The sequence below is a fragment of the Urocitellus parryii genome, chromosome 5 (assembly GCF_045843805.1).
Source record: "Urocitellus parryii isolate mUroPar1 chromosome 5, mUroPar1.hap1, whole genome shotgun sequence".
NCBI classification, from domain to species: domain Eukaryota; kingdom Metazoa; phylum Chordata; class Mammalia; order Rodentia; family Sciuridae; genus Urocitellus; species Urocitellus parryii.
Genome location: NC_135535.1, coordinates 38,438,777 through 38,457,132, shown reverse-complemented (window position 1 = coordinate 38,457,132; position 18,356 = coordinate 38,438,777). Strand labels below are relative to the sequence as shown.

At 32.1% G+C, this 18,356-nt stretch overlaps 1 protein-coding gene across 11 annotated transcripts in view; it reads right to left on the bottom strand.

The window, feature by feature from the left end:
* Positions 1–4,674: 4,674 nt before the first annotated feature.
* Positions 4,675–18,356, bottom strand: part of Ppp1r12a (protein phosphatase 1 regulatory subunit 12A) — a 137,142-nt gene continuing 123,460 nt past the window's right edge. For 5 of the 11 annotated variants that reach the window (XM_026396972.2, XM_026396981.2, XM_026396980.2 and 2 more), the window contains 6 exons: positions 18,031–18,166; positions 16,210–16,314; positions 11,914–11,961; positions 8,912–8,962; positions 7,947–8,116; positions 6,035–6,120 (listed from right to left, as the gene is read on the bottom strand). In XM_026396972.2, the coding sequence (XP_026252757.2) occupies positions 7,982–8,116; positions 8,912–8,962; positions 11,914–11,961; positions 16,210–16,314; positions 18,031–18,166 (475 nt within the window). In that variant the 3' untranslated portion in view covers positions 6,035–6,120; positions 7,947–7,981. Of the gene's footprint in view, positions 6,121–7,946; positions 8,117–8,911; positions 8,963–9,708; positions 9,740–11,913; positions 11,962–16,209; positions 16,315–18,030; positions 18,167–18,356 lie in introns of those variants that run through there. The other 6 variants (XM_026396973.2, XM_026396979.2, XM_026396986.2 and 3 more) reach the window with 3 other exon arrangements.

The following is an 18,356-nucleotide window of genomic DNA, read 5'->3' as shown; positions in this document are numbered from 1 at the left end:
CAACAAAACCTCTGAAATGGAAATAAGGAAAACCACTCCATTCACAATATCCTCAAAAAAAAAAAATAAAATACTTGGGAATCAACCTAACAAAAGAGGTGAAAGATTTATACAATGAAAACTACAGAACCCTAAAAAGAGAAGTAGAAGATCTTAGAAGATGGAAAGATATACCCTGTTCATGGATAGGCAGAACTAACATCATCAAAATGGCGATATTACCAAAAGTCCTCTATAGGTTTAATGCAATGCCAATCAAAATTCCAATGGCATTGCTTGTAGAAATAGATAAAGCAATCATGAAATTCATATGGAAAAATAAAAGACCCAGAATAGCAAAAGCAATTCTAAGCAGGAAGTGTGAATCAGGTGGTACAGCAATACCAGATTTCAAACTATACTACAGAGCAATAGCAACAAAAACAGCATGGTACTGGTACCAAAACAGGCGAGTGGACCAATGGTACAGAATAGAGGATACAGAGACTAACCCACAAAGTCACAACTATCTTATATTCGATAAAGGGGCTAAAAGCATGCAATGGAGGAAGGATAGCATCTTCAACAAATGGTGTTGGGAAAACTGGAAATCCATATGCAACAAAATGAAACTGAATCCCCTCCTCTCACCATGCACAAAAATTAGCTCAAAATGGATCAAGGACCTTGATATCAGAGACTCTGCGTATGATAGAAGAAAAAGTTGGCTACGATCTACATATCGTGGGATCAGGCTCCAAATTCCTTAACAGGACACCCATAGCACAAGAGTTAATAGCAAGAATCAACAAATGGGACTTACTTAAACTAAAAAGTTTTTTCACAGGCAAGAGAAACAATAAGAGAAGTAAATCGGGAGCCTACATCATGGGAACAAATTTTTACCCCTCACACTTCAGATAGAGCCTTAATATCCAGAGTTTACAAAGAACTCAAAAAATTAGACAATAAAACAACAAATAACCCAATCAACAAATGGGCCAAGGACCTGAACAGACACTTCTCAGAGGAGGACATACAATCAATCAACAAATACATGAAAAAATGCTCACCATCTCTAGCAGTCAGAGAAATGCAAATCAAAACTACCCTAAGATACCATCTCACTCCAGTAAGATTGGCAGCCATTATGAAGTCAAACAATAACAAGTGCTGGAGAGGATGTGGGGAAAAGGGTACTCTTGTACATTGCTGGCGTGACTGCAAATTGGTTCAGCCAATTTGGAAAGCAGTAGGGAGATTCCTGGGAAAGCTAGGAATGGAACCACCATTTGACCCAGTTATTGCCCTTCTTGGTCTATTCCCTGAAGACCTTAAAAGAGCGTACTACAGGGATACTGCCACATCGATGTTCACAGCAGCACAATTCACAATAGCTAGACTGTGGAACCAACCCAGATGCCCTTCAATGGATGAATGGATTAAAAAATGTGGCATTTATACACTATGGAGTATTACGCAGCACTAAAAAATGACAAAATCATGGAATTTGCAGGGAAATGGATGGCACTAGAGCAGATTATGCTTAGTGAAGCTAGCCAATCCCTAAAAAACAAATACCAAATGTCTTCTTTGATATAATGAGAGCAACTAAGAATAGAGCAGGGAGGAAGAGCAGGAAGAAAAGATTGACATTAAACAGAGGCCACGAGATGGGAGGGAAAGAGAGAGAAAAGGGGAATTGCATGGAAATGGAAAGAGACCCTCATTGTTATAAAAAACTACATAAAAGAGGTTGTGTGTGAGGGGAATTGGAAGAAAAAGTAAGGAGAGAAATGAATTACAGTAGATGGGATAGAAAGAGAAGATGGGGGGAGGGGGATAGTAGAGGATAGGAAAGGTAGCAGAATACAACAGTCACTAGTATGGCATTATGTAAAAATGTGAATGTGTAACCGATGTGATTCTGCAATCTGTATTTGGGGTAAAAATGGGAGTTCATAACTCACTTGAAACTAATGTTTGAAATATGATATGTCAAGAGCTTTGTAAGGTTTTGAACAACCAATAAAAAAAAAAAAGAAAAAAAAATGTCTCAGATCTTGAGTGGGGGAAAATAGGAACAACCACATTTAAGTTTTGGGAAGAGCTCTGTATTGTACCAGTTTTGGGGAGCTAACCTAATTTGTAACCTGTAAACCTTAATTTTCTCATTGTAAAGTGGAGATATGCTCTTATTTACCCAGCCTGTTTTAAGAATCAAATGATAAGCTACTGAAACAGATTCAGTATCAAAACAAACCCATAAAAAAACTGTGAGAAAAGGAAGGTAAATCTCATCTCTTTCCTACTACTATTCTCCCAGATCTATAAGCACTAAGTACATGTCTACCTTTTCTTCTAATTTGTTTTTTAAAAAATAAAAATCCAGTTAATTATGTGACCCAGATATTTATTGGAATTTAAGCAGTGACATTTTGAGTTAGTCTGACTCAAGGCCTTCTTTCTAGTAAACTATAGTAAAGTTTTAATAAAAATTCAAATTACAGATAAATTATGCATTAGATACTCTTGTTACATTATAGAAATAGAACATTATGTTACTTGTTCCTATGTTTTTATTTTAATTTAGTACTTGCAATCTATTTTGTAGACATTGAACATTAATATGAGTGTCACGTAAGAAGAAAACATTGTTATTTATATAGTAATTACTCAGAGGTTTTCCAAAACGAAATTCAAATAGATTTAGTATTAAGAGACATATAATAAGAAAATAAATAATATTTTATTCTAAACCCAATATTTTTTGGACAGCAGTATTTACGTGTAATTACCCCTGCCGAACGTGCGTACTCAGACACACAGAGACCACACACAGAAAACAGAACAGCAAAGACTATCAATCAGCTCTCATCTTGGCAACAAAGGTTTTCATTAACAAGATAGGCTAATGGGTAGTTAATAATTGTTAGTGGAGTTTGCTCTGTATTCTGCTTATAATGATAGAAGTAAAGTCTACAAAGCTATTTATGCCTTATGGAAAATATGGTCCTAGTTTAGAGAAGAATTTGGCTTACTGGATATTTTTCTTCTTGTGCTGGCATTGGGAGTCATGACTATCTCAGATAAGCAAGGAAGGACTAAGGGGTAATAAACTTTTAGGCAATGAATACAGTAGCTTAAAACCTACTTTACTTTTTCAAATGAACTCTCGGTGATAGTTTTACAGCTACTTTTCAAGCTTTTGCACATGACAAGTTTTTTTGAGGGGAAAACAAGTTACAATAACATCAACAATTCTGTAAGCATAAACAGGCAAAAGTACTAAAGTAGAAAGAAAATAATTCAATAATTTAGTTAAATACAGTCTTATTACAAGTCTTGTATCAGAATGCCAATACCAAAAATCAAAGTTTTAACTTTAGACTGTTAATAGATTGAACCTTGGACAAATCTAAGTTGAAGAATGATCTAATATTAAAAAGGTAAAATTTTTATTTCAATGGAATATTATCTTCATATGTACTACAAATCTATGTTTGCAGCTAAGGGAAAAAAAAGCACAGGTTTAATTTTTAAAAACCACAAAATGTTTATGGAAATGAAATCTTGTGCTACAAAACAACTATTTTGAAACTCACTGTTACCATTACTTTTTATCCACTTATCATAAAAAAACTAGTTCTCAGATTCTGCATACAGACAGCTTTATGTAAAATATATAAACATTTGTCCAAATTGGTACACAGATTGCATAAATATGGCAATTAAGATTGCAATTACAGATGTGCATGTACAATGCTGTGCAAATTATCACAATATTACAATTTCAAAAATTATTCAAATTGGTATCCAAGTAAAGCAATTAGTGAAAAAATACCCATGCAGAATTTAAATATCTCAGAACAAAATTTAAAATGTCTTCATTAAAAGTTCACACATTTAAAATAGTTTTATTCATTTTATTTGTATATGTCAAAATACATTTTTTATTTCCAAAATAGTGAGTTTTGCAACTAGTTTCATGCAGAAACAAGGTCTGCTCAATACTACCAATAAAATCAATATAGCACAGTAGCTGTTCAATTTTAGATACAAAGAATAAATAACCTAAATACAAAACACTAAAATATTAGAAACATGTATTTAATCATTCTTCACAGGCATCCAAACTTCACAAATATAAACCATAGCATGCCTAACTGTTGTGCAACCAGAACATGTTGCAGTCACTCAAACTGATCAATTACTGTATATTTTACCTCCACATTAGACCATGACCATGAAAATTCTCTATATTCAGACCCACCATTCATACAGTTCAAATATAACCAAAAATAAAATTCCACAACTATCCTTGTACCTTTAAAATCAAGAATCCTGAGCTTGGTAGTAAGAGCATAACCTTATATCTTCATAAAACCATCAAGAGAGAGGACTTGAAATCCTGCTTACCAAAATACCCTTCCCCAACCCCAAAGTAATCTAAAATAGGCAGTAGAACACAATGACCTTTTAAAATGAAGAGGTACAAATTCACATTTAATATAGTATACAATACACTGAATAATACAATCAGCTACAATAAGCTTTACAATGTACAATTTATTCAAATGGCTGAACTGTTCAGTGGTTAAAGAGACAGTTATGTGCCAGAAAGATGTAATATTTTTGCATGATTTAATGAAAATATAAAAGCTATTTGTCCAAATAAAAGCCATCTTCACTATGTAATTGGTTTTGCTTTTTTTTTTTTCCCCCTAGAAAAAGGCCACTGAAATGTATAAAATGGTCTGAACATGATGGTGGTATTAAAGTCAATGCCTCTTCACATGGCAAAAACAGTGCATTTAACATTAACTCACGGGTTAAGTCTACAAATGATTTCATAGCATTACTTTGGCTAGCACAACAGTTTTAGACAGCACTCAGATAAATATAGGTATGTGAAATGTGAAGCAATTATCTTATGCAATTTTAATTATAGTTGAATACTAGCAAATGAAAACTGAAAATAAAAGTAAAAGCACTTTACAGTAGAAAATTTCTGTAAAGATAGGGCTCCACATAATGTATAACTTTTAAAGTCTTTATATCACATTGTTAGCACATTTTGTTTTTAACACTATCATGGAGTAGCCTACTTTGCATTAACAGACATCTGAAATAAGAAAATAGTCAAGCATGCCATGTGGTGTTCTAAAAATCAAAACAATACACTTATTTATATTTACAGCATCACTCAGTACCTGCTAAAATGAATGTGAAGATTACAGAATCTAACATACTACAATAAAAAACAAAAACAAAAAGTGACCAATAGAAGGCAGAAAATAGAACTTAAAAGATCTAATCTCAACTGACTTAAAGCATTCATATAAGAAATAAATGCATATTGCACAAACAGTGAAAGCAAATGTTCCACCAAGCAATTCAGTTCCAGGTGGGAGACAACACATTAGCCTAACACATGACAATAATCTCAGAAGGGCAAATATTCTCTTCCATGAATAAGAAAGCTGGGAAAACATAGAAGACTCTGCCACATGAAGAGTTAGAAGGAAAAAATACAAACCCAAACTTAGAGTAAAGCAAAAAAATTAAATATTAAAAAACTGGAAACGTGGCACATGGAAAAATGTTGAATAACTGTCTTCTGTGAGAGCTGAAAGTTTTTGTTGACACAAAAGTATTTATGTACAACTAAGGCTTACTGGTTAAATATCTGAGGCATATCTGGCCTTGAACACTTTCCTTATATGCTGGAGCTGTAAACAAGTTTTCTCAGTCATTTAAAGAAAAAAAAAATCCAAAAATCCCCCAAACTTCTCAGCAGCTGCATTAACATGAAACAATGGTCTTGATTAAAAAAAAAAAAAAAAAAAAAAAACCAAAAAAAAAAAAAAAAAACAAAAACAAAACAAAACCCAGAAACTTAAACAAAACAAAAATCCTAGATAAGAGGGCATTTGGCAGGATATCCAAAAATGACAGTCTCCAAAGGATTCTTCCCAGGCTTCCAGTGACTGCCAATTATGGTCCACTGGGTTATTAATATGTGCAATTCCTGCTGTGTTGTTCGTTTGTTTTCTATTTGGAAAGTTTGCTTATAACTCTGATCAAGGCCCCATTTTCATCCTTTAGTCTCTGGTTGTCTGCTTTCAGGTCTGGTAACATCTATGAGAGGAAAAACAGAAAGAAAAGTTTTACTTCAACAAAAAGATAAAAATCTTAATAAATGTTATACTTACACCACAAACGCATGATATCAAGCTTTTGCCAGTTACATATATTTCTACATCTAAAACATATATCAAAAAAATCCTGATTTATGAAGCTAATTGGTTTAATAAATGATGGAATAAAAGATTTATTCTCTTATCCACAGAAATTTACTAAATTACTTGATTTTATGACTCACAAGCACACCATATTAGAGCAGCCAGAAGCCTGTTTTTGTTAGGATAGGCTCTTCAAGGGGGTTCCTTTCAACACCTAAACCAAAGCCTTTTGCTTTAAGCTAGACTTAAAATCATAATATTATTGTTCCACATGAAAACCAGCCTATCTAGTAAAGTGTTGAGGTAAGAATTAGACTTCTTTTTTTTTTTTTTAATTGGGGATTAAACCCAGGGACACTTTAACCACTGAGCCACATCTCCAGCCTTTTTAATATTTTATTTAGAGACAGGATCTCTCTGAGTTGTTTAGGGCCTAAGTTGTTGAGGTTTGATTTCACGCTTTCAACTCATGATCCTCTTGCATTAGCTGCTGGGATTACAGCCATGCGCTACCTCATAGGGCAAGACTTGTTTTTTTTTGGTGCTGGGGATTGAACCCAGGGCCTTGTGCTTGCAAGACAAGCACTCTACCAACTGAGCTATAACTCCAACCCCAAGACTTGTTCTTAGTGTCTGATTAAAGACAGGTGCTCAATGAATGGCAACTATTACTATTATTAAAATTTAAAAAAATACATTATTTTTGTACCAAGGATTGAACCCAGGGACACTCAACCACTGAGTCATATCCCCCATCCTTTTTATTTTTGAAGCAGGGTCCTGCTAAGTTGCTTAGGGCCTTGATAAATTACTGCAGCTGGCTTTGAACTTGTGATCCTCCTGCTTCAGCCTCCTGAGTGGCTGGAATTATAGGCATGTGCTACTGTACCTGGCTATTAAAACAATTAAGTCCAAGTAGTAAATGCAGATCTTTGAAAACATTCACTCATAAAAAGTAACAAAGTGTTTGAAGCAAACAGAAAAACACACTCATATCTTTGAAACATAGCAATTTGATTTTCTGTAGTTTTACAAATTAAAGCAGGGGATAGAAATGTTATAGATTAAATAAATTTTCTACTAAGAATAATTGAAATTATGTGTCTGTAAAGTCAACTAGGAAATGGATTTAGCATATTTTGGATATTCTTTCCAAAATACTTAGTTCTCTTTCCTCAGTTTTCAAAGTGTACTATATAGTCTAATTAGATAAAAATAAAGTTTCTACTTCTATCTTAGGCCAAGACTTTAGGAAGAATCTAATTTTATTGGAATCAATTAATTCTTGTGTTCAGAATGTATAGATATATAGTAATATGAAGTTTACACATTAAGATGTAAACAAAAAGGATTCTGACTGAAAATGACATTATTTTAAAAAACATGTAGGCTTAATCTTCAGATTCTCAAAATATATTAATCATATATAAAATGTTTTATTGTTTATATTCCATTTTCTTTCTAGTAGGACTATAAAAATTAGCTGTATTTTAAGATGTAAAATATTTTTTTAGACTAAAAAATGTGCATAAACTTTACAAAGTACCGAATTCTTAGCTTTACTGTAGTTTATCAGCTGTAATATACAATTAGTGATATTTTCTGACATTCTGAGAAGCCATGCATAATTAAACAGTTACATGATAAGCTCCAGACACAATGGCATTAATTTGTAAAAGTGAGCTCTTACAAAAACACGCTTACTAATATGAAAGCACCTGCCTGGCTCTACCAAGAAGAAATGATGAAACTATAAGTTAAAGGTTCACAGACTGAAGTTGCCTACAGAACCCTGAGCGCTTGGCTACCACTCTTGTCAAGGCCCTATTCTCAGTCAGCAGTCGCTCATTTAACTCTCTCAGAGTTTGAATTTGCTTTATTTGGTGCAGGTTCTGTAGGAATCAGAACATAAAGAAATAAGAATAAAAAATAAGAAAATGGAAAATACATGAGCATAAAGAATAACAGATAATGAATACAAGAAAAGTCTAAAACCAATATTTTAACAGATTTAAAAAGGTAAGAAATGTATTCTGAAATTCCATGTCAAACTAAATGAATAAGCAAATAAAAACCAAAAGATTTTCTCCAGTGTTCAAAGTCATTTAATAATGGTCTAACAACCAACTAAACAATCCAATAAAACATTTAAATCTTGATATTCTAATTCTATGGGCATAATTTCCTATGCATTATTCATTAATTCATAACGTAATAATAGGTCAACATCTAGCTATGCTTTTATTTTTCCTCCTACAGAGTTCAATGTTCAAAATAAATAATTACTTCCATAGGTATTAAAATATGCTTCTACCTGCCCATCCCTTCTCATGTCATTTATTTTGAAGGAGAACATTCTGTCTTATATTACCTCCCTCTACCATTTACTCTCCAAGAAACATATGGAAAAGTAAAGAACTAATAAACCCCACATATTACAGTTAATATCATCCATTAAAAAAAAAACCCTAAATATCAAAAGTGCTATACAAATTGATTTTTTAAATGATTTAGGTTTTAAATCCTCCTCTAGCTCACTAATACCAGAATTTAGGAAAACAGAAGCACATGGTATAGATAATTCACAAATTGGTTAATCAGTTTTGAAAACAATTACAGTATCTATAATAGTATAATATTAAAATTCAAAAGAGCACTATCTCTAATAAGTAGTGTGGTTTACTTACTTTGAGTTCTTCTTCCATTTCAGATATTCTTCTTTCTAGAGCTCTTCGTTCCTAGATCAATTTAAGGTACCAATATTAATTATGTAATTATTATATCCTTGAGTTTTCTTCTATAGTGTGAAATAGTGATACTTTAAAATTAAAGATAAAAATCAGGAGCAGTGTAGAAAGAGATGTGATGCCAGTGATGTGTGAAGAGCATCCCAAAATTTGAGAGAAATAAATTTGAAGACATTTATTTTTTCAATACTTTTTATAAGCTCTCTCTCTCTCTCTCTTTTTAAAAAGCTTTGACTTTCTGGTAAGATGATACATAAGGTGTCCAGACTATTTTTTTAGTTAACATAAAACTTAGGGATAGAATAAGCCAACACTCAAAACCTGTATATGAAAAAAAAAATTCCCAAACAGAAAACAAAACAAAACAAAAACACACAAAGATGCAATTTTACTAGTGATAGAAGCAGAAAAGCGATAAGCAAACATGCCTAAAATATGTGTACTTCATAATTTCAAAAGGATCTAAGAGATCTCCAAACATGTTTACTATTCATTATTTATCCAATTGACTTTACATATAGGTTGAAACTGTGGTAGCATTAATGCGGTGAATCTAATGGAGAAGCAACTGCAGCAATCTATTTTAAACTTGTTTCATAGAGTGACAGGCAAAGCCAACATACAATATATTATTGCAGTGTACTGTTTTATTTTCCCTTAAATGATAAGCATTCTAGGGTGTTATGCAAAAAGCAAGCAGCAGTAATTGACGAGCTGTAAAACTGGTTAGGTCATACCGCCCAGAAGATACTGACTCTTGCCGGTCACCTTTCAGATATAAACCATTTACATTTAGTTTAATCACACTGAAAACTCTTTCCAAGACATTCTTTCCAAGATTAATAATTTGATATTTAGTAAAGCAGAACATTTACTGTAAATGTCAATGTTTTTAGGATATGTGACTTAAAAAATAATAGAATCTCACTTCTACTTAAAAGTACTGTTATTCTAATATTTACATGCTTAAACATCACAGACAAAAATGTTATTTTCTACATATTTCTTTCTCCTAGATAACATAGCCAGGACAAATACACATAAACCGCTGTACTTCTCCAAGTACTATTTGTATTGTATCTTATTTGATCTTCATAATTTTGTGAAACAGATTACCTTCTGACAGGTAATCTCCCCATGAGCCTCAATTTTATTATGTGTCTTAAAGATTTTAACTTACTGGTAGAGCAAAAAAAAGAACATTACACCTAATTGACTGATCCTGTTGGCTCAATGGAATTCACAATCATAAAACTGCAGGCAACACATTTTTGTTGGACAAACATTAAAACAAAAGTAAATTGCTTAATCTTAAGCCTGTCTTGACTTAGAGAATGCCAAACAAATGTCAGCAGTTACGATCATGATAAATATCTATTAAATTAAGAAAGGATTAACTACTTTATCTGCATTTGACAAGCAGAAAAAAAAGGTCAGTGAGAATGTCAGATCACAAGCATAATCACAAGGGTAGGTATACCAAAATATTAACTTTCTCTGATAAGATTATGGATGATTTTTATATTTTCTTCTTTTGCTAAAATTTTGTAATAAGCACATTACTTTCATAAAAAATTAAATATTCTTAAAAATGTGACTGTCTCAAATATAAATACATATTTTGATTAAGTATATTTTGTTACATATCTTTCATTTCAACCATTAGTAATGATTAATAGAGAAATGATTTTATTATTTCTGTGTATCTTTGAAACAAATTCAATGAGATATATTATAAAAATAATGTATGGTATATAAACAATATACAATAATTTAATAAGTGATTCTGTTTTAAACAAGTATTAATTATACCAATTAAAAATGACTTATTACACTTATTTTTAAACCTTGCTCCAATAATAATAAAAAGAAAATTATTGCAAAGTACAATTTAGTAAAGGCCACATTAACAAACTGTATTTGTTGGTTTGTTTATTTTACTTTTGGGTGAAAAAGGCAAATTGGTTATTTTTTAAAAATGAAAGAAAAATGTGATATCAATTCTGATTATTCTTTGGCCTAAAGAGCAATGCTACCAAGACACAATTTCTTTTTTAAAACCCCACAAGTGTAGGCACTACTCACTTGCACTACAGATACTCTTTAAGAACTTTTCCTTTAGCTTTTGGATCATGTATAAATTTTCAACTGCTCAGATTAAACTTGTAGATTTACTTCTATGGCCATTTCCAGACCACTGAGCAATATTAAGTGGAGTGTATTTAAATGAATATATCACAGCCAATAAAAAAAAATTGTAGAAAGGCATAAAAAGCATAAGAATCTCCTTGAAATCAATATTTTCTTGTTTAAAATAGGTTAAGATAAATATTTAAACTCAAAATTAAAATAGCATTAAGTTTCAAAAGAATGTGAAAATTTGATGACTCCAGACTTAAAAAATTTTATTGCAAGAATGAAGTATTTGGGCTGGGGCTGTAGCTCACAGGCAGAGCTGCTTGCCTAGCATGCGTGAGGCAAGGGGTTTGATCCTCGGCAGCAAATAAAAATTAAAAAATAAAATAAAGGTATTCTGTCCATCTACAACTGCCAAAAAAAAAAAAGTTAAAAAAATATTTTAATTTAAAAAATTGGAAACAAATATATGATTAAAATGTATGTATATATATGAAGCAATATACATTATGTACATAAAGATAAATAGCATTTTAAAAATATCAGATTTCACTATCACAATTTATAGATTTTGGTACTGGGGAAAGAATGTTTTAAAAATAATTCATTAAGAGAATAATGTGGTATACTAAATTTTAATTAAGGCCATTTTATACTAGAGGCCTCACAGCTATATATTTATTCAGGTAATATTAATTTAAGCTAGCTAAAACTATCCATAAAACAAAACAAAAAAACCCTAACTCTGCTTATATAAAACAGTTAAGAAGGAAAATAATTTCTTAGTCAATGAGATAGACACTTACCCTTTTTTCCATTTCCAATAGTGACCTATCAGCAAATCTTTCTTGTCTCTGCAACAAAGCAAGCAGTTAGATTGTAAAGGGGTTGTAAGTGCAATTAAGATGGGGAGGCACAGCAACCCTCCTTTAAGTATTTAAAGAAATTACAATATTTAGGTGGTGTAACATGCAGATGTGAGTGAAGAAAACAAGATTTGTATTGAAAACCATAAAGAATAAAAGAATAAAAAGTAATGGAATCATTTCCTTGGCTCTAATTTTATGGCCTATATAATTTTCCATACTTTTCATAGTTTAGTTGGGGCTAAAGATTGGCGAGTATTATAGAATAAAAATGAAACCATCTTAGTTTTCCCTCAGATGCTCAAATTCTCTTCTTTCTTGCACCATTAGCATTGACTAATATGAATGGCCAGATTCTAGAACCTTGAATGAAATATTACCCAACCGAGTAGGCACTATATACGTGCAGCCAGGCCAGCAAACTTGTCTTTCTGTCCTCCTCATATGTATCGTAGTCTTGCTCACTCCTTCTATTTTTCTTTTCCAAACATGCTCCAGAACTGGTAAAAGGGTTCATAAATTTTCACTTGTAAAAAATTCTAGCTATATAGACTTTCTTCTGAGGAGGTCAGGTCTCTTGTTTTTTCACTTGATGTACTATGCAACCAGCCCAAAGTTGATTAAATCCTGAGATGTGAGCTTGGTTGTAGGGGTATATAAAGGACCTTCAGATTTTAAGTCATATGCTGCACCCTGTATTCAAGAGCTCTAATCTGGATAACGAGCACAGGCTCAGTTAAAAGCAAATGGAATCTAAGATCATATTTACTTTGACCTCTACACAGACCCTTGGGACTCCTAGTCAATTTGCTGAAATAAATTCAACAAATGGCTCACTCCTCAAAAGACAATTTTCTGAAAATCCAGTTTTATTAATTTACCAAAAATGTTTCTGGACAACTTTAACAAGAATGGTCTCTTATGGCTACTGAACACAAATGTACTTTAAAGACAGCTCATCATTAATTAAGCACAAATTTTCACTGTTTACTATGGTAATTTTATATTTTTCTCTTTCCATTTTCCGTTTATTGCCATATTGGGGATTGAACCCAGGGCTTCTCATTGAGCCACATTCCTAGCCCTAATGTGGTAATTAAAAAAAAAAAAAAAAAAAAGCCTTTTTTTTTTGCTATGCCTTTCTGCATTCATGTTTTAATATCTTTAGGACCTGTAACAGTTACTTTTTAAATCTTCTTTCAGAATTTCTTATTTATTGTTATAGTACAAAAATTTAAAGAACTCATCATGCATAATCCCACATATCTTTACTTTTGTCTGTTATTTTAAATGGTTTTATATTTTTACACTTACTCTTTTTGGAAAAGCAAAAATTGATATATTGTTTCTTTTTTTAGAAATTCAATCCATAATTTCAAATATGAGTAGAACTATTTCAGCTAATTCTGATTTTTGGCAGTTTTTAATTTAAAATGTTTATTTGCTAGAAATATACAACAAAAGGGTGATATGCCATATGAGATCTACAAATGAATCATAAAATACTTAAGACTGAAACAATTTAAAATTAGATGAAAAAGATCAGAAATAGCATTATGCCATTGTATGTAAATTTATAATTTTAGATGAAAAATGGCATTTCAATGATTTTAAAAATTTAAAAAAAAAAGGCATTTCACTGGGAATCTTTTTTCCCCAAATGGGAACATTGTAGTATTTTGTGATTTGTTTGCCAATTTCATAGATTAAAAAAAAAAAAAAAAAAAAAAAAAACCCAGGCGCGGTAGTGTATGCCTATAATCCCAGCAGCTCGGGAAGCTGAGGCATGAGGATTGTGAGTTCAAAGCCAGCCTCAGCAAAATTGAGGTGCTAGGCAACTCAGTGAGACCCTGTCTCTTAAATAAAATAACAAAATAGGGCTGGGGTTGTGGCTCAGTGGTTGAGTGCCCCTAAATTCAATCCCCAGTCCCCCCCCCCCACCACCAAAAAAAAAAAAAAAAAAAAAAAAGATTTAGTTAACATTTTTATTTAGTTACTGCTTTTAGTTACACATGCTAGTTCTAGCTTTTAAAATCCCAATTAGTAATCTGGTGAACTTGTCATCTGGCATGTATACAGCTAACTGGTTTTGATAAATTGGCCTATTTATTTCCATTGGAGACTGTACAGGGTAGACAATGCTCATTTAGGGCAGGATTTAAGAATTCTGGGCTTCTTGCTAAATGCTATCAAACAGACCTAAATTTCAAGATTTTCTTTTTTTTTTTTTCTTTTTTTTAAAATTGTGGTGCCAGGGATTGAACCCAGGACTTCAAGCATACTAAGGATTCTTTTTTTGGTAAATATTGGTGCATGTTAATTATACAGAATAGCTGGGTTTTATTGTGGCATATTCATTGATGTACATAACAAAATTAAATCAACTTCAACCCCCTTCCCCAATAAACTAACACTCTTCCTTCATTTTCATGAGATCCCCCTTTTCCCTTTGGTTTCTACATATGTGAGAAAATAACAGTTGTTTTTCTGAGTTTGGCTTATTCAGCTTAACACAATGCTCTCCGGTTTCATCCACTTTTCTGCAAATGACAATTTCATTCTTCTTTATAGCTGAATAAAAAACTCCATTGATTTATTAGCGTTATTTAACATGTATATACTTTATCCATTTACCTGTTAAGAGATATCCAAGCTGGTTCCATAACTTGGTAATTGTGAACTGGGCTGCCATAAACATGGGAATGAATGTGTCTCTAAGATATCCTGACTTCAATTTAATCCTTTCAGATAAACAGCAAGGAATGGTATAGCTGGATCATATGGTAGTTCCATTTTCAGTTTTTTCAAGGAACCTCCATACTGATTTCCATAATGGCTGTACTAATTTACATTTCCACTGCTAGTATATAAAGGTCCCCCTAAGGATTAATTCTAAGCAGGATGATAGTTCCCTGGGAAACATTCCATATGACTATCAAACTGCTACTGCTATGTATATTTATGAATAGTCATGAAAAGAATAATAAAACATATCAGGTGGAAGAATTCCTGGTAGACTTCAATTCTCAGGACAAATGTTCTAAAGTTGGACAAAAATGTTCACTTCAATGCTTAACAGTTTAACTTGTTGTTTTACTTTAAAAACCCAGTGACTTGTTTCTCTGGCTTTAGAAGAATCAGACATTTGTACTTAAACCACATGCTGTAGCTTTCCTATTTTTGGTGCTACCAATTGAATCCAGGGACTCATGAATGCTAAGCACACGTTCTACCACTGAGCAGCACCTCCAGCCTAGAGGTTTTATATTGTATGACATTTCAAGTTATTATGACAACTTACTATGAAATGTGTTCTTGTTCTTACTTTTTTGTGCATCCTCTTATTAAACCCCAATTAACTGAAAGAATCTGAGGAATCTTTTCAACCTCATGAGCATGACCCCTGAATTTTAGCATAGCATGCACTGTGCATAAACAATTGCTTTACAACACAACAGTGGTTAAAAAATAAAAAAAGGACCTAGTAACAAGTATAAGTCAAACACAGAGACTAAATTTTTAGAAATTAAGAAAAACGTCAATATAAAAGACTGACCAAAAAGAAGTATTCTGTCCACTCGTAGATCAGTGCTATTTAGATCACTGCTTTCAAGATGAATTCTAAATGCAGAAATATGCTTATGCTATAAAGTAACATGCTAAAATTAAGCAAATGTATGTTCTTCAAAATTATAGAACTCTTAGTCTTTAACATATAAATAGATCCTGTCTAATCTCCAAGATAAAAAATATGTAGCATTCCTAAGGTTATTTGAACACAATTTTTTTTTTCTTGTTTTGGGAAAGGAAGAGGCTGAGGAGGAGATACGTGTATTACTATATACTGTAACTATTAATATATACCACAGAAAAGAAATTGGAAAACAATTTGAGTTTTGCTTAGCTATCTCAACTGTAGTGTCCAAAATTGTCTGTCTTCTCTAGGCTGTTACACAGAAGGGAAGTTACAAAAGAAGTTAAAATGATCTAGCACTATTACCTCTAGTCACTTTTACTTGAATAAACAGAAATATTCATAAAAATTTTTATAAAGAAATTTTGAGGAATGGGGGTATAAGTAGGTGTAGAATACTTGCCTAGCATTTACACAGTCCAGAGTCTGGTCAACAACAACAACAACAAAAAGGCTATAGGATGATTCTGTAGAGATGACAGAGATATACCAGGGAAAATTTTAATGTAATTTGAGACTAACAAAGAGAAAAGGGTACAAACCTGGGTGGCCTTTTCCAACTGCAATTTAAGATCTGTTAATTCCATATTTGTATCATGTAGCTGTGCCTTCAACTTTTCATTTTCAGCTAAAATTTGTTCATAAAGCTATAAAAATAGGGGAGAACAAATTATTTTTCTCTTCTTATGCGTTTTCTGCCTATTACACCCTCCTAAATTTCTACAAAGGAGGTGATAGTGTCAGTTACATTAATCATTTTACTTCTATGACTTAAAATTAAAAGGCAAGCAAAATATTTTTTCTAATGTTTAAATCCAAATTTCATTTGGTAAAATTCAAGACATTTCCCTTTTCTGATGATTTTGTCCTCTTAACGCTTGAATATACTTTTTTCCCCTCTATCTCTACTTCTTCCATGGTAATTCTGACTAATATCACTTCTTATACAGATTATACTCCTCCCTCTAATCTGTTGTATACATAAAAACAAAGTTTAACTTTTCAAAATAAAAATCTCTCATTTTCTTAAGCCAACAGTTCTGTCACCCCTTCCTCCCAAACACACACAAATTAAGAACCCATGAAGGCTTTCCAATATTTTTAGCATACAGATAACTTTAAAATGGTCTATAATAAAACACTGGTTTCAGCCTATACATCAACATTTAATTATTTCAATGTATCATGTATCCTTGTACCACAATGTCTATATGCTTACAGTTCACTTCATCTGGATATTTTCTCTCCCATTTTTGCTCATTAACAACTAATCAACCTTCTTTTCTTACCTGAAGCCTCGTTTTCTTAAGAAACCCATTCATATATCCCACCACTTTCATTTGTTATACACTTTTATAATTTTTTTTTGTACCAGGAATTGAACTCTGGGGCACTCAACTACTGAGCCACCTCCCCAGCTCTACTTTGTATCTTATTTAGAGACAGGGTCTCACTGAATTGCTTAGTGCCTTGCCCTTGCTCAGGCTGGCTTCAAACTCACCATCTTCCTATCTCAGCCTCCTGAACTGCTGGGATTACAGGCATAAGCCAATTGTTTCTGTTGTTCAGGGTGACTGGTCCAATTTTTAAATTATAATTCATTTGTAAGATGTTTGTCTCTCCTATATGGAATATGCCCATAAGAGCAGTACATTATCTCCATCTTCATTGCTCACTTATAGATCTAACCAGTTAGCATAATTTGAGTATTCAGTTATTTATTAAATAAATGCCTGAATCAAACTCATAATGGGAAACAACTTCCTCCCTTGATACACTTGCTCATTTGCCTTATAAATTAAATACGTAATTCAAAGAGTTGTCAGATAATAGGAAAATGTACAAATACCACAAGACCCTTCCTTCTCTATAAACTTCATAAGTTTTATTCCAAGCTTATAATGTGAATAATACTTGAAACCATAGGTTGCTGAGGTTTTAGGATTTATTTATCAATTAATCCTTAGTCCTTAATAACACCTGATCTATCACAAGTTTCTAGTTACTAAGAAAAACTATATTCTCTTTAAAAAAGCCATATTTTTCTGTGTGGCTGCTTTCTGCTAACAAATCAATAAACAAAGTGTGTGAACATATACCATATGTATACTTTACTACCGAATACCCCTTTCTAGCTCAATCACAGTAATGGCTTGAGACATTTAAATGTAAAATAAAGTACTGGGTATTTATCTCTTTCCTTTAAAAAACAAACAGCTATTTATATTCTATTTACCATTACTTACCAAAAACGAAAAATGAAAGTTATTTCAAGATATAAGTTTTCTAGAATAATACTGAAATGTATTTTTCAACACAAAAGATAATTTATTTTTAATTAAAAATATAAGTAACCCAAGTACCTTTTTAAAGTCAGTTGAGTCATCCTTTTCTAGCCTGCTACTATATGGTTTTCTTTCTTCTAAGTAACTATACGATCCGGAGCGACCCAGCAAGGAATCATACCGATCACTAGCTGAAGTGGAACTGGTTTCATATCTTCAAAAGATAGGTTATAGTCAAAAACTTTATTACAGGCTTTCTTTCACAAATTACATACATTCTAGCATTTGTTAATTCAATATTCCAAAATAGTCTCCCTAATTTATCTTATCAATTTTTGATAAAGGGATTTTAAAAATACTATTAACTTATATTATTTGAAGATTCAAAATCTCTATATCCAAAA